This window comes from Hemicordylus capensis, chromosome 1 (assembly GCF_027244095.1).
Source record: "Hemicordylus capensis ecotype Gifberg chromosome 1, rHemCap1.1.pri, whole genome shotgun sequence".
NCBI classification, from domain to species: domain Eukaryota; kingdom Metazoa; phylum Chordata; class Lepidosauria; order Squamata; family Cordylidae; genus Hemicordylus; species Hemicordylus capensis.
The window spans coordinates 332,097,634-332,112,669 of NC_069657.1; the positions used below are offsets into that span (position 1 = coordinate 332,097,634).

Sequence of the window (15,036 nt, forward strand, 5' to 3'; positions counted from 1 at the left end):
ATCCAGTTCTTCAACACATAATTCAAATTAGACCAAATGGCTAATGGAGATTAGAGGACTCTCTCTTGGAACATTAATGAGTTAAATACAAAAAACAAAACAAAACAGACTCTTTCATTCTTTTGAAATAAAATTTGGATATTGTGTGTTTGTAGAAGACATATATTAGAAAGCAAGAGAAAAATTTTGTAGTTAATAAGGCTTTTGGACAAGGATTTGTTTACCTAGACAAGAAAAAAAAAGGGGGGGTAGTATCTTATGTCAAATAATAATTTGAATCTAAATTGATTTTCAATGATGAGGAAGACAGGTTATTAGTACTGGAAATTCAAATATTTGGAATTAAAATAGTGATAATTGGAATTTATGCCCCTAATGAAAAGAAAGCTGAATTTTATAACTATTTAGATTTATGAGTTGGATTTGATGATTAGATTTTAAGCTCTGACAATTAGTTTCTAAATGTATAAAGTGTTACTTTTGGAGAAGACAAGAGAGGAAGTGGTTAAAACGTTTATGAAAAAGTGGGCTCAAGATGTGGGGTGCAATATAGAAACGGCAATCTGGGAAAAATTATGGAAAATTGATTTAAAATTCACTGTATCTTATGCTCTAAAAGGAAATTATTATAAAATAATGTATAGATGATATTTGATAACAAAAAAAATGGCATTGATGTATATATGTATAGAAATGGAAAAGTAGTGAACTGCCTTTAAAAGAAGATTGGTTGATAAAAACTTTGGAATATGTGGAGATGGCAAAATTTATAACATGGATAAGAGACTAAAACTTAGAATGTTTTAAAGAAGATTGGAAATTATTTTTGTTGTACTTAAAGAATTCCTACTATGGATCTTACAGCTGGATTTGAAATCTGAAATGCAGGTTGGGTAGATTAATGGTGGTGGAAGGTTTAAATTTGTGTTTTTTATTAATATTATAATAAGGGTAAAATTTATAGTTGTTATCACGAAAAGAGGTGTGCGGGAAGTCAATTTGTAATTGTGTTTATTATGACTGTTATTGTTAAATAAAAATTTGAAATTAAAAAAAAGAAGAAGAAGAATTCTCAATGAAGTTTACTTAGCAAGAGGTATGAGCAAATGGCTCTCTGTCCCAAAAGGGTTGACTGCTTAGGTTTATTTATCGCATAGTGTGGTCCTGGGTTTGTTTGTTTTTTCAGATGGGTGGGTTTTAAGAAAAGATTTAAAGTAAATAGGAGACATGTCAATAAACTAGGATTCACTATTACCTGGTTTTTTTGCAATAAACTCATGGAAATCTTTTTTTAAAAGAACAAACTCCAGACACAGGAGAAAATCTGTAAGTATTGGGTCCCAAGAATGAGTCCAATCTAGGCAATTCATCTCTTTAGTGGGGGAGAATCACACAGATTCGCCAAATCACACATCCAATGTATGTGTGGTTTTAAATTTTAAACTGTTTAGTTGTTTTTATCCCATGAAATTGTTTAAACTGTTTTTATTCTGTGCAATTGTTTTGTTTTTACTATGTTTTATATTTGTTGTGTTTTAAACTGTGTACATCGCTTAGAGATACACAAATCAGGTGGTATATAAATATGATAAATGTATGTATATATGTATGTACAGTATGTATGTATGTATGTATGAGCCAGTATGGTGTAGTGGTTAGAGTGAGGGCCTAGAACTGGAGAGACCCGAGTTCAAATCCCCATTCAGCCATGATACTAGCTGGGTGACTCTGGGCCAGTCACTTTTCTCTCAGCCTAACCTACTTCACAAAGTTGTTGTGAGGAGAAACTTAACTATGTACAATACTCTGGGCTCCTTGGAGGAAGAGCAGAATATAAATGTAATAAATAAATCAATAAATAAATATGGGGAGGGCAGCTTGGAAACAGTTATTCATATTCTACTATTTTGCTCCCTCTATCTTGACTCTAGGAGTGAATTACTGCATCCATTACTAGAGCAATTTCCTGGTAGGCCTGATTCCTTTTATCTTAACTATTGTTTAGCTGATACTAATGATGAAGTCACCAAAGTGGTAGCCAAATTTATTTATGGGGCAATGAGACAGACATCCCACCATGGTCTTTTATAGGTTTGATTCTACGGTAGTTTTAGTTTTATTTCTATACATACTGGTAGTTTTAGTTTTATTTCTATACATACTGTTATATATTTACTCTATTTATTGTAATTCTGAATGGCGGTGTTATTGTCACTTCTGCTTCTGTTTGGCCTATGGCTGCAATAAAAGTAAACAAATAAATAAATATGTGTACGTGCGGACTGCTGGATCACACAATACATTATGTATAGGAGCTTAAAAAGGAATACTCCTAGATCTGATCTTGACTACATGAAGGGCATTGATTGATTGACTGACTGATTGATTAAGTGCCGTCAAGTCGGTGTTGACTCTTAGCAACCACATAGATAGATTCTTTCCAGGATGATCTGTCTTCAACTTGGCCTTTAAGGTCTCTCAGTGGTGCATTTATTGCTGTTGTAATCAAGTTCATCCACCTTGCTGCTGGCTGTCCTCTTCTTCTCTTTCCTTCAGCTTTCCCCAGCATTATGGACTTCTCAAGAAAGCTGGATCATCACATAATGTGTCTGAAGTATGATAGTTTCAGCCTGGTCATTTGTGCCTCAATTGAAAATTCTGGATTGATTTGTTCTAGGATCCATCTTTTTGTTTTCTTGGCTGTCCATGGTATCCTCAAAAGTCTTCTCCAGCACCAAAGTTCAAAAGCATCAATGCTTTTTCTATCTTGCTTCTTCAAAGTCCAGCTATCGCATCCATAGAGTGTCACAGGGAAAACCATTGTCCAAACGATTCTAATCTTTGTAGGTGTAGAGACGTCACGGCATCTAAATATCCTTTCCAAGGCCTTCATTGCTACCCTACCAAATGCTAGTCTGTGGCGTATTTCTTGACTGCTGGATCCTTGACTATTGACAGTCGATCCTAAAGGGCAGAAGCTATCAACCACTTCAGTGTCTTCATTGTCAGTTCTGAGGCTGGTTGCTGTACCTGTTGTCATTAGTTTAGTCTTCTTTACATTTAGTTGTAGTCCCATTTTTTTCACTGCGCTCCTTGACTTTCATTACTAGAGCTTGTAGATCATCTGCATTCTCAGCTATCAGGGTGGTGTCATCAGCGTAGCGCAGGTTATTGATGTTCCTTCCTCCAACTTTAAAACCATGCTCATCTTCTTCCAATCCAGCTTCTCTCAGTATATGTTCAGCATATAAATTGAATAAAGAAGGAGAAATTATACAGCCTTGTCTTATTCCTTTGCCGATCTGGAACCAGTCTGTTTCCCCATGTTCCTTCTGGACTGTGGCTTCCTGTGCTGTGTATAGGTTTCTTATGAGAACAATGAGGTGTTCTGGGATGCCCATTTTCCTAAGGATATTCCGCAACTTGACACGGTCAACACAATTGAAGGCTTTTCTGTAGTCAATAAAGCACTTATTGAGTTCTTTCTGGTATTCTTTGGCTTTCTCAATTATCCAGTGTGCATCAGCAATGATGTCTTTTGTTCTTCGGCCTTTTCTGAAACCATCTTGAACATCTGGCATTTCCTTTTCTATGAAGGGCTCTAATCTATGCTATCCTGCAGCCTCAAATGCTATCCTGAGCATTATTTTGATGATGAAGGACATTACTGCAGCCATTACATGAAGGACATTACTGCAGCCTAAATGTCTGAAAACTATGCTATTGAGAGTTATGTTATTACCAGAAAAGAACTTAGTGAAGAAAAATGAAAAGGAAGACCATGTAAGATACTGATAAAGTGTTTCACAGTCTTTGCTAGATAAAGGGAAATCTTTGACAGCATAATCATTACATTATTTCACTGTACTTAAGATGATAAATTTTAACAATAAGAGAAATTCACTGGTACTTAAGATAACAAAATAAAAAGCAAAGAAATGGAAGGTGGCAGCACAGGGTTTCTTTTGGCAGTAAAATGGATAAAGTGAATAATTCCAACCTTTAGATCTTATTTTCTCTTTAGATGCAGAAGATTCAAATGGATGAACTTGGTCTGATTCAGACAAAGACTGCTGCTCTACAAGATCTATGGATTCTGTGGGCAAAACAAAAGTATGTCCATTGCCTTTTTATATTGCCAGTACTGAGATCCTTTTAATCACTCTGGGTACCAACCCTTTGATGTATCTCACAATTAGGGTATGGATCATTTATTATTACTATTACTACTACTACTACTATTACTATTTTAGATCCAGTATACCACACTAGCTCATGGAGCTATTGCAGTGTGTCCTCCGCCTTCAATTACTTGTGCAATTTTTATGTCCAAAAGGGAGAAAGATGGCTTCACCTTTCTGGCACCTTGCACTGTCCATGTAGTATTTTACACTAGGGCTGTGCAAAAAATTTCGGGCACAGATCGATCTGTCCCCGAAATGAGCAATTTCGGGTGATTCGGGGCTGAACCGAATCACCCTCGATGTCCCCCGATATTTTTTGGGGCTGAGTCGAATCACCTAAATTTCGGGGCTGAAAAATTCGGGTGATTCGGCTCATGACCAATTTTGGGTTTTTGTTTTTTTTTTGAAGTTTTAGTGACTTTGGGGCAGTTCGGGGGCATAGAATTGGATCTGGGCAAAAAGAGTGGGGTGGGGTGGTAGTTCCTAATGGGTGCAGGCTACCACCCCAATTTCAGGGGGATTGGACAAAGGGCTGATTTTTTGGGAATTTTTGAAGTTTTTGTGTCTTTGGGGCAGTTTGGGGGCAGAAAGTGTATCTGCCCCAAAAGGGTGGGGTGGGGTGGTAGTGCCTAATGGGTGGAGGCTACCACTCCAATTTCAAGGGTATTGGGCAGAGGGCTGATTTTTTGGGAAATTTTGAAGTTTTGGTGTCTTTGGGGCAGATTGGGGGCAGAAAGTGGATCTGCCCCAAAAGAGTGGGGTGGGCTGGTAGATAGTGCCTAATGGGTGGAGGCTACCACCCGTCCCCAATTTCAGAGTGATTGGGCAGAGGGCTGGATTTTGGTGAATTTCTGAGGTTTTTCTTCATAAGGTGCAGTGTGCTAGATTGATATTCATAGTAAATGAGAGTGTGAAAAAGTGAAAGTGGGGTCATGAGAGTTCTTTAATTGAAAAAAAATCTCATCTGCTATCATTGAATGAGAATTCACACCTCAGAAAATAAGGGAAAACATCCCTTCAGAAAAACTTCTGAGGTGTGAATTCTCATTCAAAGATAGCTTCCACCCATTGGGCACTACCACCCCACCCCAAAATTTTGCCCCTGCCCCCCCCCCTGAATCAATTCGGATTTGGATTAAATCCGAATCCGAACCAAATCAAGGGTGATTCGGGTGGCCCATATTCTGGCACAAAACAGAACAGGGGTGATTCGGTTCGGGTCCCAAACCGAATCACAGAAAATCCAAATTGCACACCCCTATTTTACACTATATCTATTCTACTGGGGACAGGCTTCTCTCCCCACTCTGCAAAAACTCCTTTCACTTCCAGCCACTCTGAGAGAGTGAAGCCCTTCCTCTACTCTCCTATCACTGTACAACATGTGGGCCTGTATAACAGACCACTGCAGCTCAAATCAAGATGCCAGTTATTTGGCTATTTAATTTTAGTTTTTATCACCATTTGTTAAAAATATATATATGACAAAATGTTACAATATGGTACAATAAATAATCTCCTTAATATTTTATAAGCATGGAAAAGCTACACAATACTAAATATGGCTGATTCCTATAATCATTGCTTGCCATTGATGTGATATTAATATCAGTTGAAACCATGCCTATTAAAGGGTCATTAACTATGCCCATGTCAGCCTACTAGCCTGTATTGTGGCTTGCTAGATTCTTGACCACTTGCCTGTTTCTGCAAAGGCAACAAAAATAGGAGCACTTGGTAGGCCACCATATATAGCTGGTGGTCTGCAGTTTGGCTTGAGAAGTCACAAGTTGTACAGACTGGGCTTCAATTCCAAGAATTCCATTAAGTATTCCTAAGAACCTTTGCATGTGTGTCATAGGACTTCCAACTTATTTGTCCTTGTACAGCAATCTTTAATCAGCAATCTTTTTAACAGCAAATCACTTTTGTCATAAATCATTTCCCCCATTAATTTCATTATTATTGTTGTAGCTGAAGAGATCTAGCATGATTAATAGGCATTATGGTCACTCACACCGCTGCTGCACTTTTTCTAGTTACATAAAATATTGTGCAAGAACATTAATGCCTGTTCATGGGTGCCTGTAATATGTGTGTCCTGCTCAAGCACCAACTTTTGTTGTGCTTATGCATGACTTGCATTTAAGCCTTTGTATGTAGTGGGGAAATATATTTTGACAGGTGGTGTTAGCCATGTATTTACACTGGCTGACATCCTGATTAAATTACACACCAGAAGTCCCACTGAAATTAATAGGATAAATTAGTCATGAATTTGCCGAGTACAGCATAGGCATAATTCCATTGAAAGCCGTCGAATACCTGCACAACTTTCAGTTTTAAAAAGAGTGGTATGAAAGTCTCAAGAAAATGGTATCTTTGTTACTTTTTCCTCAGGTGGCACCACAATTGTTGTCTGACTAGTTTCTGTCTAAATTCATGAAACCAGAATCAGGAAAAACAATTCCAAATACTGATATCACATTGTTTTTTACCTTTTTCTTCAGCAGCTTCTTGAAGTCTCAACAATTCTTGCAGTTCTTTTCTGAAATTAAAAGATTGCACTGATATGAATGATAATATGACTGAAACAATCCTTAATCTTACTGAATGCAAATGATTATGGAAAACACAGTTCATTATTAAAATAAAAGTATGGATTTTCCATGGGACTTGTCTTTTGCTTAAAAGTCTATAATTTTAAAAGTTTGTCTGTGAATATGCCCTCTGATAAATTGGTCGCAATGTAAATTAAAACTCAACTAGCTGACCCCGCACAGAGCATCTATGCGCTCTTTGGGGCCGGCAGTTACCTCTTCCCCTTCTGCCCCAGTCTCCGCTTCCTAACCATGGCTGGCCTGTGCCGGGCCCAGCCGCCTCTCCTTCTCACTGCCACTTCTGCCCCCCCTTATTTTCCCCCTCCTGGGCCTTGCCTCCGCGGCCGGGCTGGGCCTGCCGCCACCTCTGGCCTCCGCGGCCGATCCGCCGCCACCACAGTGACCAATCCTCCTGGGTGCGCCTCAGCCAATCAGGTGCCTCCGCCGCCCAACCAATCAGCTGGGCGCTGGGACGCACATTCCAAGGCACACCCAGGAGAATTAAATATATAGATATTTGAGCTGTACGATGATCTCTCTGTAGCTAATATCTTTAATGTTAATTTCAAATGTTCATCTATACATTTTACCTTGTTTCTTCTTCTTCTTCTTTCTTTTTTAAAGCTTCATCTGTAAGTCTTTTTATAATCTTAGAATCAATTTCTTCTTTATTTGCTAGATACAATCTATTTAACAACACTCTTCCTGAAATGTAATGGAAAATGATGTCATATACTACTCTTTAGAAAACAACATGCTTTTAAACAACTAAAGCTGCTTTATATAAAATGAACATCTCTTTCCTTAGAAAATAAAGAAAAAGCCATGAATAATGGTAAAGGTGAAGCAAGGGATGACTTAAGACAGCGGCTGACATCTTAATGAAGAGCATGAGAAAGTAGGGTCTGTGTGCACTCAGCTGAAGTCCTTGAACAACTCTCAGAATTCTTTTGTGCTCATGCTGTTGTGCAAGAGCACTAATACCTCTGAGTGTTGCTCACGTTCTTGAAGCACTCTGTAACAGCGGAAACACATCACTGAACACTTCCAGAGAGTAAGCAGTGCTTGGAAGTATTCATGATCTTGTACACAGCACAAGAAGACGGAAGTGGGGTGGGCATGTTTCACAAGGGCTCAAGCTGTGTATCCACAGACCCTACTAATGGGATGAGTGTTTGTCCAGGGACTGGGAGAGGACTGTGACCAGCTAGAACCTATTGGAGCTTATTCCTGTTTCCTTGCCTCCTCAGGCCAGGATAAATAAAACCTGCAGTTGTTGAGGCGCGCCTTTATATGTGCCTTGGCATCACACTTGGCAATGCACTTGGAGTACTGGAGGCTTGATTCTCTTTTTTTAATGTACACTGCTTAATTCCTATAGCAAATAGCAGTAGTTTAATAAGGCTATGAGGGAACCTAATTAAGGACTACACTCTGAAGCTTGTTAGAGCTCTGAACTTGAAACTTTCCTTAATTTCTTTCAAATACTTTCAGAACAAGATCGGAAGTGACAGGGAAGATATAGTTATATTGTTAAAACTGTATCTTCCCTGTCGCTTCCGATCTTGTTCTGAAAGTATTTGAATGAAATTAAGGAAAGTTTCAATATTTTAATGTGTTTTTAATGTGAAATAAATATTGGTATTATATAACTATAAGATCATTATGGTGGAAACTAGATCTCAGAAAAACAACCAAAAGATTAATTCCACCCCATTTGATCTGAAATTTGGAAAACAGGGAAAAAAACCAGGTTGCTCACGTGTAACTGATGACCTGGTAGTGATCCGTTGATATCCATTAGAATGGGTTCTGTGCCTGTGTGGAAGCCTCTCAGTGTCGAGTTCTACAGCTCCTTTTCGGCATCTGCGCCCTGCCCCACATGACCACATGGCTATTTAAGGCAGGAGGAAGCGCAGGCACCTCAGTTCCTTGGAGACTGCTGAAGCAGTCGAGTAAGCAGGTAAGTTCTACTATATCAAGGTAAGTACTACTGCAGAGGGGAGGTTCGGGAGGGTCTAATGGATATCAACGGATCACTACCAGATCATCAGTTACAGGTGAGCAACCTGTTTATCTCATTTGTGATCCGTTGAATCCATTGGAATGGATGTTTAGTTAGCTCCGTAAGGAGGAGGGAGCAGTAGAGTTATTGCAACACCCTTGTGAGGACACCTCTCCCAAAATTTGCCTCTGTAGCACACCGTAAGTCTATAGCATAGTGCTTTACAAATGGTTGTTCAGAAGACCATGTAGCGGCCTTGCAGATGTCTTGAAAAGATATGCTGGACAGGTGAGCAGCCGAAGCACCATAAGCTCTTGTGGAATGCGCCTTGATGGTCTTTGGCGGCTGAACTTTCTGTAGAGAGTAAGCCAGACAGATGGCTTCGACAAGCCAGTGTGATAGTCTCTGTCTAGACAATGCCTGTCCTTTGTTCACTCCCTTATAGGCGACGAATAGTCTCTTAGACGACCAGAAAGGCTTAGTCTTAGAAATGTAATAGAGAAGCGCTCTGCATACATCCAAGGAATGCAGGGCCTTATCCAACGGAGTGGTTGGCGACTTAAAGAAAGTGGGTAGCACCATGTCCTGAATGATGTGGAAGTCCATCACAATTTTAGATAAAAAGGTGATATCCGGCTGGAGGAGAACCTTATCCGGGTAGAAGTGGGCATAAGGGACATCCATTCAAAGGGCTGTAAGTTCACTCACCCTACGAGCAGTGGTGATAGCCACCAAAAAGGCTGTCTTCAAGGATGCCAGCTTCAACATTGCAGAACGTATGGGTTTGCAGGGCCGTTTGGTTAGGGCGGAGAGGACCAGCAAGATGCTCCACTGTTCAAGTGGTTTATGGATAGGAGGATACAGATTAGTGAGGCCTTTTAGGAAACTCTTGCATGAAGGATGGGAGAATACTGATTTTCCATCCCACCCTGGATGCCTAGATGACAGTGCAGCCAAGTGGACCTTGATTGACACATTTGAAAGCTTTGCCGATTTTAGAGAGATCAAATAAAGTAGGATCTCATGGACTGAGGCCTCCTTAGGGCGGAAAGCATGGCGAGAAGCATAGACAGCAAATCTTTTCCATTTGCTAGCATAGTTTCTTCTTGTCGATGGCTTACGTTGATTTAACATGATCCTTTTCAGCAGTTGATCTTCCACGCTGTTAGTTGCAGGGTGAGTACTTCTGGATGTAGAAGGCATCTGCCTTCTTAAATCAGGAGGTCTGGACGGTTCGGAAATCTCTGATAAGTATTCGAAGCTAGTTTGAGTAAATGTGGAAACCATGCTTGGCGGGGCCACCAAGTCGTGATCAGGATGCACTTCACATGGCCTGCCAGCAGACGCGCCACAACTCTACTCTGCAAAGGGGGGAACATGTAAGTCCACTGTTCCAACCAGTCCACCTGCAAAGCATCTCTCAAAGGCAGGTGGTCATGGCCCACTCTTGAGCAGAACAGCCTGCATTTTGTGTTCTGTGCTGTAGCAAATAAGTTGACCTCCGGGTGACCCCAGAGTAGGAATATCTTGTGTAGATATGTGTCGTTCAGTTCCCACTCGTGTCGGGTTTCCATCGAGAATGAACGGCTGAGGCCATCCACCAGTATGTTGTCCATGCCCTTGATGTGGATGGCTTTCGGAGTGATGCTGTTCTTGATACACCAATGCCAGATCTGAATGCTCAGGGCAAACAGCAACCTGGAGACCGTTCCACCCTGTCTGTTCAGGTAGGCGATGGCGGTAGTGTTGTCCAAGTGTAGTTGTACTACCCTCCCTCTTAGCATCGGGAGGAAGGCTTTCATGGCCAATAACTCCAGGAAGTTTATGTGGAACTGGCATTAGTCATGTGCATGGACCGGTTCGGAGGCCATTCTAAAGGCCTCCAGACTGGTCTGGACATGAGTGGTTTGGGTTCGGATAGATTGGGTGGGGGGTTCCAATGGGGGGGGGGCTTTACTTACCCCTCCCAACAACGGCACCGTATTTTATTGAGCAATCGGGTGGCAGGATATCTCCCTGCCGCCCGCTTCATTCCCCACTCGGCTGGTAGCCGCCTCCTTCAAGCCCCCTGCCGCCCCCAAGCCCCCCCTTCTTGCTAAATCCCTTCTAATTGCAAGAGGGCAGCAGGAGAACTCCCTGCCGCCCCCTTCCCCTTTGCCGGTTTGGTTGCAGAAGCCATTTGCAGCCAAGCCGGTAAAGGGGACGGCAGGGAGTCCTCCTGCCGCCCGTTTTCTAAAAGGAACTGCTCCTTTTAGAAACCGGGCAGCAGGAGAACTTCCTGCCATCCCCTTTGCCGGCTTGGCTTTTGAGCAGGCGAAGGGGACGGCAGGGAGTTCTTCTGCCGCCCAATTTCTAAAAGGAGCAGTTCCTTTTAGAAAACGGGCGGCAGGAGAACTCCCTGCCATCCCCTTTGCCGGCTTGGCTGCAAATGGCTTCTAAGAAGCCATTTGCAGCCAAACCGGCAAAGGGGAAGGGGACGGCAGGGAGTTCTCCTGCCGCCCTCTTGCAATGGGAAGGGATTTAGCAAGAAGGGGGCAGCTGCCAGCCGAGCGGGGAATGAAGCAGGCGGCAGGGAGATATCCTGCCACCCGAATTCTGAATACAAAAGGAGGAGCTGCCAGCCGAGTGGGGAATGAAGCGGGTGGCAGGGAGATATCCTGCTGCCCGATTGCTCAATAAAATACTGCGCCGTTGTTGGGAGGGGTAAGTAAAGCCCCCCTATCCTTATTGGAACCCCCCACCCCAGTGCCGGACCGTAGCTCCGCGGTTCTGTGCACACTCCTAACTGGCATTGGCTGCTGGTCCAGAGGCCTTGTGCCACTGTGGCATTGCAATGACCACCCCAACCTTGAAGCGAAGAATCTGTTGTGACTGATGGAGCCTGTGCCTGAAAAGGTATTCCCCTGAGCAAGTTGAGCCGTCGTGTCCACCAAGAGAGGGATCGCAGGATTGGTTGAGGCAGACGTAGTTGCTTTGTTGGGCTGTCTCTGTTTAGGCAAAAAGAAGACAGGAACCACAGCTGAAGCTTTCACATTTTCAACTGGGTGTAGCACACAGTTGACTTGCAGGAGGCCATCAGGCCTAGCAAACGTTGTATTTGTCGTGCTGTCTGTAAGGGATTGTGTTGAAACTCCTGAACCATTAGTGCTATGGTCTGGTAGCATTCCTCCGGCAAAAAAGCTCTTCCAGTATCGGCGTCCAGTATTGCACCAATGTAAGATATGGTGGATATTGGGATCAGGTGAGACTTCTTCCAGTTAACTTGTATTCCTAAGTCCTGGAGAAGGTCCAACATGTACTGAATCTGCAAAAGTTACTCTTTTTTGTCTCTGGATGTCAGCAGCCAGTCGTCCAGTTAGGGAAACAGTTTCAGGCCTTTTGTCCTTAAGTGAGCCACTACCACCGCCATGCATTTGGTAAATACACACGGGGCAGTGTAGAGACTGAACAGGAGAACCTGATATTGATATATCAATGTTCCTACCGTGGTGGGATGGCCGAATCCCTATATGAAAATAGGCATCTTTTAAGTCTCACAAGCCACCGCTCCTGATGTAGCAGTGGTAAGATGTCCTGTAACATTGTCATCCAATACCTTTTTACCCGAACGAACTTGTTGAGATGCCTGAGGTCCATAATCGGTCGCATCCCGCCATCTCTTTTCGGGATTTGGAAATAACGGGTGTAAAACCCCTCCAGTCAACGTGCCCATCACAGTGGGACTAATGCTTTCTTGTGCAGGAGTTCCTTCACTTCTTGTAGTAAGGCAGGTGTTGCTCTCGTAAAGCAAAGGCCCCTGAATAGCGGGCATATCTTGAACTCTATAGCGTAGCCTGACGTGATACTCTTTAAGACCCACTGGTCTGATGTTATGTGGTGCCATGCTTGCTCATGACTTGCCAATCTGATGTTGTTGTTGTTCACTAATAGAACCGACCGGTTGATGGTGTAGGCCAGGTGGTCGACCTCCTTGATATTCTGGGAGGGAGAACCTCCTTGATGTTCTGGGAGGTTGATGGAGCAATAGAGATGGGCTGTGCTGTATTTCAGAATCGCTGTTTGTTGCCCTCTGCCTGTTTCCTGCATTGTGCAGGGGTATATCTACCCTTCTGTTGTCCAGGGCGTTTATTAAAAGGTTGGTAACTTTTGTGGAAGTGCCAGCATTCCTGTGGTTTGTAGGATGCACAGGGATGGTAGTAAGATCTTTGCTTGTTAAGGTACAAAGTTGACGTCAATGAAAAAGTGAATATTTTGGCTGTGAATTTTGATTTCTTCATTTTTTCTATTGTTGTATCAGTCTCGTCTGAGAAGAGGCCCTTACCATTGAACGGTAGACCTTCTATCTTATCTTTCACGTCCTGTTGCAGGGCTGCGGACCGCAGCCAAGCATGACGATGGAGGGTAATCGCAGTGGTGATAGATCTAGATTCCGGCTCTGCTAAGTTTTTTGCAGTGCTCAATTGCTGACACATGAGGTCCCCTGCTTTCTGTAAAGTTTTCTGGAACCGAACTTTGAACTCTTGAGGAGACAATGTATCAATACCCTTTTCTAGTTTTTCCCAAATGCAGTAGCTCTATTTAGCCATGCAGGCTGAGTAATGAGCCACTTTGACAGAGAGACAAGAGGTGGAGTATTATTTTCTCCCCATAACATCTGATTTTCTGCCCTCCTTATCCACTGGTGTGGTGTGTTGTCAACCTGACCTGTATGTGGTTGCACAGTCAATGACCAATGAGTTTTGGATAGGGTGTTTGAATAAGTATTATCCTGTTCTTGTACCCTGCAAAGACCTCTAACCTTTTGGACGTTGGTGTGAACGTGTGCGGAACCTGTCAAGCTCACTGAGCAGCATTTGAGATGATGGGCAGCAGAAGTAGAGCCACCGGTTGTGCTGACTGGGACCAGGCCATGAAATTGTAGACTGGGTCATCAATGGTCTTGACTTGTGAGGATAAATCTAATCCCAAGGCGGTCGCCATCTGTTTTACGTGAGAGTGGTACGCCTTTATTTCTTCCGTCAGTGAGATGTGGGCAGGTGTAGCCACATCCAGCGAGGGGTCAGCTTCCACAGTTTCCGTGTCAGATTCAAAGTCGGAAGAACCATGGTGACTGTCATCTGATGCAATCTCAGAAGGAGAGTGGTGTGAAGGCTCACTACCTGGTGACTCTATACATGGGCGGGGGGGGGGAGAGTAGGCAAAGATCAAAGATGGGTCCTCTGTTTGCACCGCTACCGCAGCGACCTGTTGTATAGTTTGTGTCGATCTTGTAGACGTAGGTTGCAAAGTTTGCGTGGAAGCGTTGGAGAGCACCGGTTTTGATGTAAGGGGGCTCCCCCCATAGAGAGTGGATGGAGTGGCAGAGCGGCGGTATCTTGAGACACAGCGGCCGAAGATGTGGCCCATTGCCAAACTCGATCCTCATCGTGGTCACAGGCCATTCCTGGCGAAGTTGTGCCAGGTAATGAGGTCTCTTTAGATGGGATACTTTGTGACTGAACCTGCATGTGTGCCACGGTGCTGTGGTGGAAAGTTGTGCAGTGGTCAGTAATTGTGGGTTGGAATGAGGAGCGTCTTCCTCCGAATGCGGAAAGCCTTGGAATGTAGAAGGAGTGTTAGCTGCCATGTCCAACATTGTAAGGAGAGACTGTGTTGTCCCCGGATCCAAAGCCGTCACCTCCATATCTGAAAGGTCGGCCTCTTCCACTGTAAACGTCAGGGGAGCTCGGAATTGAGGTGTAACAGCAGTAATATTTGTTGGTGTGTTCAATGCTAAAGGCTGTGCCCCGTTCCCCGATGTCGAAGAGGACCGTATAGGGGTCGGCGCTGGCTGTAAATCTCAGAGACTCGGTATCAGCAGTGTTGGTATCGGTGGTGGAAGTTGAGTCAATGCTGTGACGTTGGAAGGACTCGATGCTGAGGTCTCTCTTGGTGTCAAGCTCGGTTTTGGTGTCGATATCCCAGCTCGTTGAGCTGCCATCGATGCAGATGGAGTGGTCGATGTCGAGGGTCCAGTTTGTTGACCTGCTGTCGATGCCGGTGGAGTGGTCGATGTCGAGGGCTTCGATATCGACACAAAGACCACCTCCTGAGTGGACTTCGGCAATGGAGTCAAGCTCGATGTTAACAGCTTCTGCATTTTTGCAGTGGGTTCAGTAGCAGTAGCCATTTCCTCACTTGATCTCTTCAAGGACTTATGGCCTTTTACGGAGGGCAATGGGGTTTAGACTGGGCGGAAGCCAGGGCT

General features: G+C 43.3%; 1 protein-coding gene across 5 annotated transcripts in view; it reads right to left on the minus strand.

Moving 5' to 3' along the window:
• The window catches only part of AK9 (adenylate kinase 9), a 218,116-nt gene that overhangs the window by 91,607 nt on the left and 111,473 nt on the right, over positions 1-15,036 (minus strand). For 4 of the 5 annotated variants that reach the window (XM_053299458.1, XM_053299383.1, XM_053299612.1 and 1 more), the window contains 3 exons: positions 7,375-7,489; positions 6,683-6,732; positions 4,001-4,096 (listed from right to left, as the gene is read on the minus strand). In XM_053299458.1, coding sequence (XP_053155433.1) covers positions 4,001-4,096; positions 6,683-6,732; positions 7,375-7,489 — 261 coding nt within the window. The remainder of the gene's footprint in view (positions 1-4,000; positions 4,097-6,682; positions 6,733-7,374; positions 7,490-15,036) is intronic. The other variant, XM_053299533.1, reaches the window with a different exon arrangement.